This window comes from Vanessa atalanta, chromosome 30 (assembly GCF_905147765.1).
Source record: "Vanessa atalanta chromosome 30, ilVanAtal1.2, whole genome shotgun sequence".
Lineage (NCBI taxonomy): Eukaryota > Metazoa > Arthropoda > Insecta > Lepidoptera > Nymphalidae > Vanessa > Vanessa atalanta.
In genome coordinates, this window is record NC_061900.1 from 3,815,829 (window position 1) to 3,831,855 (window position 16,027).

The window sequence follows — 16,027 nt, forward strand, 5'->3', positions numbered from 1 at the left end:
GCAGAATTTCGTTGAAATTAGACACATGCAGGTTTCCTCACGATGTTTTCCTTCACCGCCGAGCACGAGATGAATTATAAACACAAATTAAGCAAATGAAATTTCAGTGGTGCCTGCCTGGGTTTGAACCCGAAATCATCGGTTAAGATGCACGCGTTCTAGCCACTGGGCCATCTCGGCTCTTCTTCAATTTAAATTTATAGTACAAATTTAAATTGAAGCGACTCATAAAACCTCATATTTATACCGACTTATATATAGACTAATTTTAATAGGAATAAAGATAAACAAACCTTAGATTTACGTATTTCATGCGATTCGCTAATAATTCAGCTATATTGTGCACTACTAAGAGTTTGTGATTAATATTTTATTAATTACTTAGATTGGTAAACAATTTGTTTTTGTGTTTTTAATTATTATTTTTATTTTTACTATTTTTTTTTTCAATTAATTTTAAACTAACATCTGGGATTAAATCAAATCAAAATATACTTTACTCAAGTAGGCTTTTGAATCGTCATTTACTTTATAAAGTAAACCTACCATCGAAGGAACTGACTTCCAAAACACAGCGAAAGTTAATTTGGAATTCAGGGCTGATTTAAAAAATGTAAATAAAACTTGTGTATAAAGTAAATAAATAAATAAAATAAATTTATCTTAATTTAAGTTCGATGAGAGTTTCGTCGACGTTCAAAACGGCATTTTTTCACAAATCCATAATGAATATCATAGATTAATCGAGCTCTCGACCAATGACATCGCGTCAATTTGCTGTCAAATCTTGTTTATTTGGCTATTTTCCTGTTATGGCTGGAGTAGAGTATAGAGGTATAATTATCAATAATGTTTAGTTATTATTTACACTAAATACTGATCATAACTGTCCCCTGGCAACTATAACATATTTTTCTGTGGGCTCCTAAGTAGTGCTAGTCCCAGGGCTCCCTAAACTTACGGTCCGGCCCTGCTGCCACACCTAACTAAAACTAAAAATTGTGTTGTGTGTGTGTTTTGATGTGTTGTAACCTAAATATATACATGTAATGTTGCAAATATTAGCATAGTTATTAAAACTTACCATTTTGCGAAGTTCCGAGTTGGGCCCTTACAAGAACTAAAAAACATAACGCTAGTAGCATCTTCCCCGGAGATTTACACCTGAAAAAAAAAAAGAATTATGAACAAAAAGGCCGAGTTAAAACAGGTTTTATTACTATATTCATTAAAATGATCTCACTGTACTGGTTATAGCGAGATTTTTTAGACGTTACCGGCGCTAGTAAAGAAAATATTTATATATGACGACTAATCACGCCATCTTGCTTGCACACTATTTGCATCTCTGTTGCACACTGTATCAAAATGCGTTTTATTAAATATCAGCCTGTCGTCACTAAATAGTATAAAACAGAGTCGCTTCCCGCTGTCTGTCTGTCCGTGTGTATGCTTAGAAACTACGCAACGGATTTTGATGCGGTTTTTGTAAGAGATAGCGTGATTCATACATAGAGAAACAGATAATTTTAGAGGTTTCTAATGTGATGTCGTAAATAAATACATTTTTTGCGCTTAAATCGTAAACGCTGGCTGAACTCTACGAGATAGAAAATAATGTACTACAGTATTGTACACCTCAAAAAGATTTACAAAAAAGTCCGTCATAGTATATGTCTATCTCTCTCTCTAGGTATAACACACAATAACCATTTTTTACCCTTTACTTTTTACGATAAATAATGGCTTATTTTCGAAGCGATTTTAAGCAATACAACAATAATCCTTATCCGATTAAGCACCTTAAATACATTGTGCATTTAATATAGATCAATATGGCCCTTGACAGTATGTAATTTAAATGAATATTTTCGAAAATATTACAGATTTAAAATGCAGAGACATAGCGGTTTGTATTGTTTACTGATAAAAAAGCTGTGAACGTTTTATATAAAGAAAGACATTCCGTAGTATATTACGTATCAGCATTGCACCCGTGCGAAGGGGGGGGGGGGGGAAGGTCCCTAGTAATATAAAAAAAATTTGAATGCGTGTTTGTGAGTGAACTGCTCCTAAACGTTTGGACGATATTTTTGTGTGCATTTGTAGTGGGCATGGAAGTAAATAAAAATCTTATTTCACCCGGACAAAGTAAGGGATGTTATGGAGCTCCGGATGCGTAACCGAAATAATTGGATATCCGAAATAGAAAAATATCCGTAACCGAAACCGCAAAAATATATATTTATAATACTTCATCAGATATTCTACCGCCAAATAACATTACTCTGTATTGTTGTGTTCCGGTTAGAAGGGTGAGTGAGCCAGTGTAATCACATGCACAAGTGACATAACATCTTAGTTCCCAAGTTTGGTGGCGCATAGGTGATGTAAGGAATGGTTAATATTTCTTACAGCGCCTTTGTCTATGATCGGTAGTGACCACTTACCACAAAAAAAGACTTTGTTTTTGCATAGAGAATATCTGATTATATATTAAAGTTATTTTTCAAGTGATTATACCTAATACTAAATTTAGCTAAGTCTAATTACTGTGAGGAATAGTCGAACCGGAATAGAGTCGGATATGTATCATACCCTTTATGATATTATAACGGAATTTTATAAGATGATTTTAACATTCAGCAAACAAAACTGTACTCAGACCAAAGACTATAATAAGAATTGATCATTTAATTATATTTATGAGAAACGAAGTGAATACAAGTTTTTCCTTGTTTTGTATTTAAAACTAGCTCGTTGAATAATAAAGTAAATATCACGACGTATAAAACTACTTCTATCTAAATTTTGTAAATGTTATTGTTTAATAAGTTTTTATGTGTTTTTTTTTTTTTTAATTCAATGAGGTAGCTACACTCAGGGCCGGACTGTAAGTTTAGGGCGCCCTGGGCCAACAATACTTAGGGGCCCACCTAAGACATATCTTAACGTAGACTTGAATTAAATTACTTAAATGGGTTTGATTAATTGCAGGACTCGCAGGGCTGCAAACCATACGATCTGTTTAGTTTAGTCATGGATTCTTTCGCATTATCGTCTTATTTTGACTTTGACTTGACTTATCTGGGGCCCCCTTGAATACACGGGGCCCTGGGCTGAAGCCCAAAAAGCCATATGGTAGAACCGGCCCTGGCTACACTGGTAAATGGCCTATTCATGGAAAGTCAGTAACGTCCTAATTAGTGCTTTAAAAAACAACAACCATTCCTTATATCCAGTGCCGTATTCAACCTTAGCGCTCTTGGCACTAAAAAAATGTCGCACCGTAATCGAAATTTGACATAAAGTGGATAAAGGTCACGATCTATACTAATATTATAAATGCGAAAGTTGCTCTGTATGTGTATCTGTTGCTTTGAATTTAATTAACAAATTTGTTTTTTGAAATATACGTCAATGAAATCGGTAAATTTGAATCCCAAGGACATAAAACCTTAAATGAAAAGCCGCAGGAGACAAACAGTTATCTTTAAAGTATTGACGACTATCTGTCACTTTGTATTTTAAACATTATCTTTTTAATCTGTACCAAATTAACTTTGACAGGTGGTCGTAATGGCGGCAAAATTAATTTACTTTCTTTTATTTTTACTGGGCGAGAAATACTCAGGAATAAATTTATTCTTCTGAGTTTACATAAAGTGCTTTCAATATATGGTTTGAATTAACTTTGATTTTGTTGTAACATATTAATTATTTAAATTTTATTTATATTTAATTTAAAATGGTACCTAATAATATAAAGATTTACGAAAAAATTTTAAAATAAAATCTCAATTCGAAATCTCTGACAAATGTATGTTTTGAGGTCGCCAGTCCGATTTGAAAGAAAGTGTGTGAATTAATAACGACCAACGAAAAATGTCCTCATGACCACATTCCCATCTGCGCCATGTTGCGATTCTTTTATTAAATACAAAACGTATGACAATTTGTCATTATTTTACAGATTACTTTTGCAAAATTTTCAATGACTTTGACCTTCATAGTTCCTGGTTTTTTAAATGATTCATTTGACAAATAATTACAGGCTTTTTTTTAATATAATATGTCTATAGGGCACAGATTATATCGCTGTCACGTGCGATGGAGAAGAGGTGTTTGAGATTAGAGGTTTAATTAATTTTTGTATAAATAAATTTATCAATCATCACTTGAAATTTAATTTAAGTTTGAACTTAAAAAAAGATATTTTTAATATTTAGAGCGTTACTGAATCGAGCGTTTGCCAATAAAAAAAAATTATATGTCAACTGTCACCCCGAATAGTTTTTGAAAGGTTTATTTATTGTAAAATGATCATTATTTTGCCATTGGCGTTTGGCGATTAATTATTAATTTGTCTATGCTTTTTTGGAACAAATAAAAGCCACATAGATGCGGCTCGTTCATAGTTGGATCCGATGTAAATTAATAAGCTGTTTGTGACCGTTCTTTAAAAAATTAGTAAAATTAACCCCTAGTAGGGTTACGTCTTTTGTTTTTAACCCTGGACGAAATAAAAGTAGCTGTAAACTTGACTTATGTGTGTCAATCTACATCCAAACAAAGTTTTTTTTTCTTTTTTGAAAGGTGACGTGACAGAATTTCTAGCTACGGACAAAAAAAATTCAGCCGTTTTCGCATCATCAGCTTTTTTCTAATACTTGAAGGGGTATAAACAATTGCTATTCGTCTAATGTGGTTTCAACGATAGTGAAGACATTGTGTTTGACTTTATTAAAACGTTTATGGATTAAAATACTTAGTATAGGATTTATTGAATATTTAAAATTTAAATTTTCTAGCATTCTTAACTCGTGTGTGAGAATCTTTCGTCACGAAAAACCTTCTTTTGTTAAATGAAAGTCTTAATGAATTCTTAAATAAAGAAAGTTTTATAAAAACCAGTTTAGTTTAGATTTAAACAAGTCGTCATATTTATCTTAATCTTAAATTAATTCAAATTATATCTAGGCTGAATGAAGATGTCTCTATATAGCTGTCATTGAGTTGATTAAAAAAAAAAAAAGAGAATTCTTTCTTTTTTTAAATCGCGATCGCTTCCGCGATAACTTGCATTGCATTTTAAATAGTAGTAACTACTGAGTAGGATTCTTGAGGTCTTGTATCAGCTTTTTAAGTAAATCGATACGATAGAAAAAAATATTAGTAAACAGTTATAAAAATGATGAGATTTTCAGACTTTGATAATTTAAAAACTAATTTTTACAAGCTTTTATTTAACTTGCAATGTAAGTATGTACGGTTAAATCTTGCAACTCAATTTAGAAGCATTTTTTATACACGTTCAGATTGGATGACAATGCATGGCTAACTGTGACGTCATTCTAAATCCAAAATGGCGGCACACCTAAGATGGCGGATCAATTATTTTGATTACACTCCTACAATATGGGTATCAAATAAAAGAGCTTGCTAAGAATAATTAGAAAAATAATATGACGTCACTCTTAATTCAATATGGTGGACTTCTAAAGCATGAAAATCAACTTTGAAGCAGATTTGTTTAACCGATTGAGCTGAAATTTTGTATTCATGTTCAGTTTGGATGACAATGTATGGTTAACTGTGTGACGTAATTATAAATCAAACATGGATGATCATAGGAGATGGCGGATAATTTTCTTAAATTAATTACTACAATATGGGTATCAAAGGGCTTACTGAGAATAAGTCAAAAAATAAAGTGACGTCACTGCAAACCAATACGGCGGAGAAAGCTTTTAGTGCTTGCCTATATACGGTTATCAAATGAAAGGACTTACTGAGAATAAGAATGCGAGTTTAATTACTAAAAAACAAGGTTTTTTTTTAACTGCGTTAAAAGAAAATATAAACTTTTACACTCTAAATCTTTTACTGTTAACTTATAAAGTAATTTCACATTTGATACAATTTATACGATCGTCGCGAAATTTACTTGTGTAGATAATCAAATTTCCAAACGAAGTAAATATGAGTACTTAAATGTCTTGAGTTTGCACAGGAATACTTATGACACGTCTGCACTAAGGATGGGTTTTTCGAAATACGTAATGGTCAAATAGGGGGACGAAAGTAATGTATGACAAATCATTTCTGATGCTAGAAATATTAATTCAGTATTTAGGCTTCTGGTAATGGTCCTGTCAAATCAAATCAAAATATACTTTATTTGAGTAGGCTTTTACAAGCACTTTTGAATCGTCATTTAACAAACTATTTAAAGTAAAGTTTCCACCGGTGCGGAATGTAGATTCTACCGAGAAGAACCGGCAAGAAACTCAGTAGTTACTCTTTTTCGACACCTAAAATACAGTCATGTTAGTTAAATACAATTATATATGTATGTTATGTCTCCTGCCTGGAAGTCATCAAGCATTAACTCCACGCTTTTTTATCATCAATATAATCTTGTATCGAATAATACGCCTTCTTTACCAATGTATTTTTTACAATTGACTTGAATCTATGAAACGGCAAAGTTAAAAATGTCCGCGGAATTTTATTATAGAAGCGGATACCTTGCCCCAAGAATGATTTATTGACTTGGAAACTTGGCGTTCTAAGCTTATCCTTACTTCTTGTACATATAATGATTATCACTGATTCTATCAAAGTGATCAATGCTACTGTGAATATACACGATATTGTTGTAAATATTGAAGTCACATTTCCAGTTTAGCTAGAACTTTTAATAATTGAAACACACTGGTTTACACTTTTACAATTTTATTTGTCTCGCTTCAATTTCGACGCGTCCGTATAACTTCCAGAACAATCTGCTTCCCACTACCCACATTGTCAATCATACTCATTTATAATTTGTTTATTTGTCTAGTGTTGCTATTTTAAATATATTTATTAGTAATTATTTTAAATTAATAATAAGTGTTATTTTACACAATAAAAATCTATAATTAGATAATTATGACTTATTATTTAGCTTACATTATACACAATTTACCTAATGATCCTTTAAAAATATATATCTATATAAATAGGTAGGCTTACAATATATTGTGACGCAACAGTGAGTATTCCTACTTTGTTGAAGACATCCCGAAGAGAGTCTCTAGCTCCAAGATTATAAATACTCTCGTTATATCCTGTACAAGTTAGCTTGATCTTTTTGACAGATGTTAATTTTTCTGATCGACATAACTTTGCAAAGACGAACTTATTATTTTCTTAATGTAAGGATTTTAAAAATTGTAAAAAATTTAAAAAAAAAATACATATAATACAAAAGTTCCTAAAGATTCAAGCGTTATCCGAAAATTTTAAGACTTTTTGTATTCTATATTATTGCTTCAAAGTAAAATTTAAATAGAAACACTGAAAATAATAGACGCTTGTACGATGTTACATCGGTCGGACGGTAGGGACGCGAAACAGGCAGTGACTGCTACAAATATCGATTACAAAAATCCTTATTAAAGATCATTGTTAAGTTATTGTTACCTTTTGATTGGGGTCTCTTTAGCTGATATAACTCTTTTTAGAAAAATAAGTTAAAAAAAATTGAATTATAATTTGAATTACGCATTGCATCGTTCCATCGACTGTTATGTGTTATATTTTCTGTTTCTCATCACTCGCCCGTCTGTCAAAAAGATAAACTACTAACTTGAGCAGGGTATAATATAATTTTCCCGCTTATCCAGTTGTCACTTAGGATTTACGTATATAAATAATTACGTATATATATATATATTGGTTGGGGCTTGGTTGTTTGTGAATAAATTTCGGGAGAGTAAAGCCGCAGTTTCAGTTAAAGTAAAATAAAAGCGTTTTTGAATCGTTGTTTCATTTTTGAATTAAATGTAAAATTACCATCGACTTGAATTGTAGATTCTACCAAAAAAGAACCGTCAAAATAACCCTTTCCATCAATCAACGTCTCGTGAGTATATATTTTAATTTAATACGATTATAATTTACAAGAGTTCGTGCGGGGATTCGTTTGCGTTTTAAGGCTTGGTCGTTAGGTTAGGCATAAAAAAGTAGTCATCGTCCAATGCAAAGCTAAGTGAAATGCTGATACTAAATATACTACAGAATGTATATACAACGTTCAAAGCTTTTAGTCATTAGATTAAACAAACCGCTGTGTCCCTGCGTTTTAAATCTGTAACATCTTCGAAAATATTAATTTAAATGATCCATGTTAAATGCACAATGTATTTAAGTACTTAATTGGATTAGGATTAATGCTGTATTGCTTAAAATCGCTTCATAAATAAGCCATTATATCTCGTAAAAAATATAGATAAAAAATGGTTATTGTGAGTTATTCCTAAGAGATAGATATATAACCTTTTTAAGGTGTAAAATACTGTAGTACATTACTTTGACCTATCTCGTCGTTCAGCCAGCGTTTGCAATGTAAGCGCAACAAAATGTGTTTACTTACGACATTACTTTAGAAACCTCTAAAATTATCAGTGTTTCTCTACTATATTATGCATGTATTATATACCTAAACCTTCCTCTTGAATCACTCTAACTATTTAAAAAAACTAAGCATTCATAGGGACAGACAAACGGCGGGAAGCGACTTTGTTCTATACTATGTAGTGTAGTACGTATTTTTTATCCCCGCTCAAGTTTAGATCCCAGTCGGCGTGACTTTTTCCGACATCTTTAAAAATAATTTCAGTCAATTCACACTAAACTTTTATGAATTATACTCCTAAATCATCGCGTGAATCTATCGTGTTCAGACAGACAAACAAAAACAGTAAATTTGTTCAAAATCAAAACATTCTTGATTCAAGTAACCTCATAAAAGCACTTTTGAATCGTCCTGTTACACTGTTTAATGCCACCGCTTCGGAAAGTAGATTCTACCGAGAAGAACCGACAAGAAACTCAGTTACACTTTACAACCATTTTAAATACAGAGTATATAAATGAAGTACAATTAACTTTATAAGTAAACTAGCGACCCGCCCCGGCTTCGCACGGGTGCAATGTGGGTAATCCCTAAGAGATAGACATATACCATCGCGGACTTTTTTGAAGACCGTTTTAAGGTGTACAATACTGTTGTACATTATTTTGATCTATCTCGTAGGGTTCAGCCAGCGTTTACAATGTAAGCGAAAAAAATGTATAAATTTAAAACATCACATTAGAAACTTTTAAAATTATCAGTGTTACTTAACTATATTGTCTATGTATTATATACAAAAACCTTCCTCTCGAATCACTCTATCTATTTAAAAAAACCGCATCAAAATCCGTTGCGTAGTTTTAAAGATTTAAGCATACAAAGGGACATAGGGACAGAGAAAGCGACTTTGTTTTATACTATGTAAAGAAGATGAATACTAAGTCCACGCTTTTTTATCATTAATATAATCTTGTAATACGCCTTATTTAACAAAGTTTATTTCGACATGATATTCAATTCATAAAAAATACATAACTTACGACGTTTTAATGTTAAAATTATAAAATATCTTACCGGAAATCCTTTGTTTATTACACTATGTTAATAATTGCTTCAATATAATACTGATTCGAATTATTTATATATAAATCCGAGTATACGACCACACGTCTGCTTTTAACGTGTGTTATTCTCATGTAGGACTGGTTTATTTTGTTTGAGTATTTTCCTTAGTTAGTCGAGATACTAAGACGGGTTACACACGCAGCTAAAAGACGCTACGAAAAGTCGTAAAGTCACGTGACTCGTCTGGTAATGTTGGCCGTTTGATATATTTTTAGACTTTGTATTAAATGGAAAAAAAAATTAAGATATAAGATTTTAAATTAACATGGTTATTTTTACTACTAACAGTATTTTAATTTTTTTTTATTTTTATTTGGTGGAGCTCGATATTTCGACATTAACTACGAATGTCTTGTTCTCGTGAACGTAAAAAACATGGTAAATATCCCGTTTTAAATACTGTTAGTAAAAATTAATATGTTTTATAATCTGTGTTTAAAGGGTTTTGATTTTAATGGCAGCCATGACAGTTTATTTTTTTTTTTTTTTTAAATACAGTTCTCGTGTACGTATAAAAATAAATCTGAGAATTTTTTTTTTTTGTTATTTTTATCGATATTTTAAATTGTTGAAATAATAACTTCTTATAGGAGAGTGAACCGCTTCGTTACGTAACGCGTTACGCCAGTCTGCCTGACTTCCCTTTCCCTTATACACACACCGGTAGGTAGGCAATAATTATACTAATAATGTACACACACAAAATTCTAATGTACATATTCAAGAACTGTAACTAAGAATAAAATATGTTTTAAAATCAATAAAAGATTATATTAATAAATAATCTTTCCTTACATTGTCATATTAATATACATAAAATTTAAGTAATAATCTAAGCTTATCTCGAGTTAAACAATTTCAATATTAAATAGTTTAAATTAGATTAGTTTAAGTTATCAATTCTGTCGGGCGTGCCAAGACGCCGCACATTTTGTTTTTATTTATTGTGTTGTAAACGTGTTTTTTTTAATAGCGAAGCTGATTGAGGCGAAGATGTTAGTGATATTGCATTTTTAATATATGTCCGTTGCTTGTTATGTAAATATAATTGAAAGAATTAAGTGTAACCCAACCACAAGAGAAAAAAAGCCAAAAAACAGTATTGAACTGGCTTGGAAAATACTATCATGTTAGTTAAATACAATTATATATGTGTGTACGTAATATATCCTGCCTCGAAGTCAACAAGTATACAGTACACAAGATCCTTCCTTGGATCTTGCTTTTCTCACCAAATTCCATCAAACTAGAATTTATTGGTTTGGCCGTAAAATCATGATAGACAGACAGAGTTACTTTCTTATTTATTATATTAGTGATATATCATATATATATATATATAGAAGTGTTTTATGAACGTCCCTTGAACGCTCCGTCTGTGAGCAGCCTTAAGTTGTAACAGGATGAATTCAAGTTTTTACACGACTAGTATTTTCCCACAGCGCTGTTTTATTACCGTAATGCGGTAAGCGTATTTTTGTTTTGATTTTAAAATACCCATTTATAATTATTCAATGGTTTTTTTGGAAAGACCAAATTTTTCACGAAATCCCATGATTTGGGGTCCTTTGAGTTCGACTCTGTTTATTATTAAACAACGTCCCAGTGACTATGGGACGATAGCTGCTCATAAAGAATCGGTCTTAATCTCATTTTGAAGAGCTCCAGCCGGAGATGTGCAGAAATTAAAGAGGATTTTTGAGTGCAATTTACTAAATTGTTATAATTTAACAAATAATTAATTTTAGAGGAAGGAAAAAGGTACCGGTCGGTTAGAGAGCGGCACTACGACTGTATAATGAAAAAATGAAAAACATAAACAAAATTAATGTAAATTGTTATCGTAAAATTCAAAATGTATTACAAACATACTATTTGACATTAAAAATTTCACTCAAAAAAGGTTTAATAATTTTGGCGCCAAACGTACTAGTGACAAGCTTGACAATGAAATGGAATCAAAACAAAAACTGTCGCAGTTTTCGAAATTTCTAGAAAAATATTTTGAATAGACGCGAAGTTTCGCGTAAGACGCAATAGTAACAGATTATTATTGGTAATTTCAATTTTCTTTCAAGGTATTTCAGTATGTAAAACGATGCCGTAAATTATATGATTGTTTTAATCGTATCTTCGGTAGTATTTAGGTTTGGATCCGGGGACGTCTCGTGTCTCGAATCCTCGAAGATTTATTTAAGAAATTTTCGATTTGGGTCGAGACTTGACTCGAGACAAGATTGTCGAAATTATTATGTATATAAGCGCCATCTTTTAGTTAAATGAATAATTACTTGATCTTCTACGTAACTACTGAGTGCACAACACAATAAATTAGTTTACCTCGCTACCATGACGCCGCCATCTTATTTGTTATGACGTATGTATTATCAAAATATACTTTATTGAAGTAGGCTATTACAAGCACTTTTGAATTGTCTTTTAACAAACTATATTAAGTGCCACCACTGTAATGAAACTGAGTACTCTTCTTCAATATTTAAACAAAGTTACATCCTTGGTATGCCCTATACTGGGTGCGAATTATACCCACAAATGATCGTTGCCGACAGGACCGGCCGGCAACTGCCCCGGGCCTCCAAGTGAGGGGCAGAGATTCCAATGAGTTAACAAATATCTAGATATAGTCAAATTATAATGTTATCATTAATTACTGATTCAAAGTTACCGATGCAAGTAAATAAATAAATTAAAATATTCTTATTAATTAATAATATTTTTATATACGCCTCTGTTGGTCTAGTGCCTCCACTCCTTTGTGACTCTAGGGCCTCCAGACCTTTAAGTCGGATTTAAAATAGAAATATAAACGCAACATGATTTTTTTTATGATATAGGCGGACGAGCAATTGGGCCACATGATGGTAAGTTATCACCACCCACAGATAATGGCGCTGTAAGAAATATTAACCATTCCTTACATCGCCACCAAACTCGGGAACAAAGATGTATGTCCCCTGTGCCTGTAGCTGCTATTTGGCGGTAGAAAATCTGATGAGTGGGCCTACCCAGACGGGCTGCAAGCCCGTCTGGGTAGGCTCTGGGTAGGCAAAGCTCTACTACCAAGAAAAATGTGTTAGAAATGTGCTGCCATTAAAATAAATAAAAAAGTAATTGAAATTCAAGAAACTTACATATATATATCTTATGAATATTTGCATAGGTGTATGAAAAACACTTTTTTTGTTGCCGTTATTAAATTGTTACGGTAAGTGATACGTCGGCGCTGATTATGGAGTATTTACGGTAATTACAGAGCAGTTGGCAACCCTAAGCCATATTCGTAGTCAGCTCATCATTTGTACGGTAGCTATTTTCAATATTGTCCGTAATGTATGTAATACTTATGTAATTTAAATATCTTTGTAATTATATTTATATTGTGTGCACACGTCGCAGGTAAATGGCTTAATCAGCCATCCATTTAAACGCCTAGCCACTTTACTAAACGGTCCTCTTCAATCAGCGGCATAAATGACACTGTTCTCTTTTTAAAATTGGTAATAATAACGCGATTCTCTAACTCTATTTGGTCTGATTGACCTTAACCTAAGAGGCTCCGTTCCTGAGATATTAGCAAAAAAAATATGTACTTCTGCACTTTCACACCTTCGCCTTTTGTATCAAAGCACAGGCACAGTCCGTTGGTTTAAAAGCACCGTATAGTAAAGTGGCTAAGCGTCTTATTGGTTGCCTAATTTAACCATTTGGCTGCGTCATACATTATAAACACACATAGAGGATATATAATTGTGATCGTTAACATATCATTCGCATATTCTCGACATAAATTAGTGACTTCGAGCTATGAACGTAATATATATTTTTTTGTAATCTGCCACGTGTTTTTTTTTTAATGTTATAAATCATATTATCCTTACATAACCATTGTGCCACCAACCTTCGAAGGTTAAGTACCTTTAGCCTGCATCAATACTGGCTCACTTACCCTTCAAACCGGAGCAGAACATGACTAAGTACCTTACTACTGTTCGGCGATTGAATATTTGATGAGTGGGTGGTTGATAATAATTTATATCGCTAATTATTTTTTATACACAAGTACTACATTAAAATACATCGTTCATTCGATCATGTGTCAGGAACACATTCGTTCATCGACCGGGTGTTTAATTTATGCAATGAACCCGTTTAAGTTATAATAATGACTGTAATTATAAAAAAAAAGTGTGTTTAGACACTACTAGTTGAGACATAGGAAGTCTTGCACTAGAAGGTCACAAACACGTGACCTTCTAGAGCAATGAAACACGTTCGTGACCTTGGGAAGGAAATAACTTCATTCATTCTTTTAATTTAAAGTCTTAATTTAAAAAATAGATATTTGTCGTGGGTTACCCGTCTGGAGCGCTTCTCTCGCTCTGTATAATGTAACCAATAATATACACAAATATATCAAAGTCGGATAATATTTAAACACAAGATAAAATAGTTATTAAAGTCCCGTGTTAATTAAAACATGAAGTATTTACGGTAGTGAAAAATAATTTATGTAATTTGATATAAATTAAAATATATGTAGTAAAATATTTTGATATTTAGTCATAAAAGCGGATTATCAATTTATTATATTCAAATTAAAAGTCGTAATTTTTAGTCTGTATAATCACGTGACTTAAAACACGAGCCGCCATGTTGTGGCGTCAGAAATGCAAAAACTGACATTTCAATATCATCTGACTGTTCGATAAACAACTTTTCTGGAGTTTTAATGTTAGTATTTGTACATTACACTCCAACGATAGTGATTGGAATTCATTATTTTCCAAAAAAACACAAAGAAAGACAGTCGTACCTACATACACAACGTGTCGTTTCTATTAATATGACGTCTAAAAATTACAGACAGCATTTTACGGGATTAAAAGAGGCTTTAAAATTGAATTTAATTTAATGGCAAGAAATCGTGTTTATTTTGCCAAAATATTTTTTTTTTCTGGTCTTTTATTAGAAAAATGAACATTTTTAAATACTTTTTCAAACATAGTACAATACCCCATTGGTTTAGGTACTCGTAGGTTTTAGGTATAAAAGTCTTGGGGTCAAGCTTACTTCATACCAAATATAAAGTGCAAAATCGTTACAGACATACAGAGTTACTTTCGCATTTATAATATTAATATAGATTAATAAAAACTTAATCGATTTCAATGGCACGAATAAGTTCAAATAAACAAATTTAATCTAAGTTGACATTTACTGATATGACGTCATTACAAGATCTAAATAATCTGTGGTGTGCATTATTAGTGTCTAAAAATAGCTCTTTAAATGGCGGCAAAGTTGATGAAACTTTGGAAGTAAAATTAAAGTTGATTTAGTTGAATATAATAGTGTTGTATATATATTATTTATAGTAAAGATTTATTAAATCACTTGGAATATATACGGTTTTCGGTTTTAAGATATACAGCCTTTTCCAAAGGAATAAAGATAAACAAGCCTTAGATTTACGTATTCCATGCGATTTTCTAATAACTCAACTCTGTGTCACTCCCCGATTGAGTGTGCCGCATGGGGTCTCAGCGCTATTCCCTGGCGGCCATTGTAGATACCTCTCGCTGTCGAGCGTGATAAAGGCTATGAGGGACAGCGAGAGGTGCTGGAAGGAGATGGTCTCGTTCTGTGAAAACGACATGTCACAGAAGGAGGCCTCGGAGCAGGAGTGTGAGAACAGTGCTGCAGACCCGCTTCGCCGAAGAAGTCCGGGAGAAGGCGTCTTCGTTATAGACACCTTTTACTCCCGCCATAAGCGTTGCCGGGGCTAGCGGGTCTCTGTGTCCCCGAGAACCTCCTAGGAATTGGAGACCCTCAGTGGTGGGCCACGTCAAGTAGTATGAGCAAGCGATCCCGTGACGTTCCCCGAAAAAAGCGGTACCCACATCGCTGGATTTTTAGTGGGTATTTCGGCGCTTTCAGCGCTAGCGAGGCCCACATAGCCCCCCACATCAAGTGGGGGAAACGCATCGAAAAAAAAACTACATATACTGTGCACTACTAACAGTTTATGTACTTTTACCTGATGTTCTACATTTCAAATCTCACTGATAATAGCGTGATGTACTTAAAACAGCTCCCTAATATATAATAATATTGTATTTAGACTTTACAGGCGAACAAAGTCGCGGGAAAAATCTGGATATATTAATTGTCTAAATAGACTGTCAAAGCTGAGAACACGTTGAATAACACTAGTAAAGTAGTTTGTCGTTTGGCGTTGGCTCTTTTGTTTTAGTTTTTTTGTAACGCACTCTATTTGCACTTGATATTAGCGAAATAATCTGTGCCTTATTGGCACAAATAAAGGGCAGAAAAAAAAACCGCATTATCTATTTATATGAATAATCTAAACATGTGTTAAATGTACTCTGTTTTTAATTAGTATATCTCCTTTTTGGTCCATTAATAGTTTGAAGTTATTTATGAATATGTACAAATATTATTATGTTTTTATACACA

The 16,027-nt window shown here is 32.5% G+C and overlaps 1 protein-coding gene across 2 annotated transcripts in view; it reads right to left on the reverse strand.

Moving 5' to 3' along the window:
* Positions 1-16,027, reverse strand: part of LOC125075286 (serine protease snake-like) — a 29,244-nt gene that overhangs the window by 9,877 nt on the left and 3,340 nt on the right. The window contains exons 1-2 of one of the 2 annotated variants that reach the window (XM_047687007.1): positions 9,479-9,609; positions 1,085-1,164 (exon numbers count right to left, since the gene is read on the reverse strand). In XM_047687007.1, the coding sequence (XP_047542963.1) occupies positions 1,085-1,145 (61 nt within the window). In that variant the 5' untranslated portion in view covers positions 1,146-1,164; positions 9,479-9,609. Of the gene's footprint in view, positions 1-1,084; positions 1,165-9,478; positions 9,610-16,027 lie in introns of those variants that run through there. The other variant, XM_047687009.1, reaches the window with a different exon arrangement.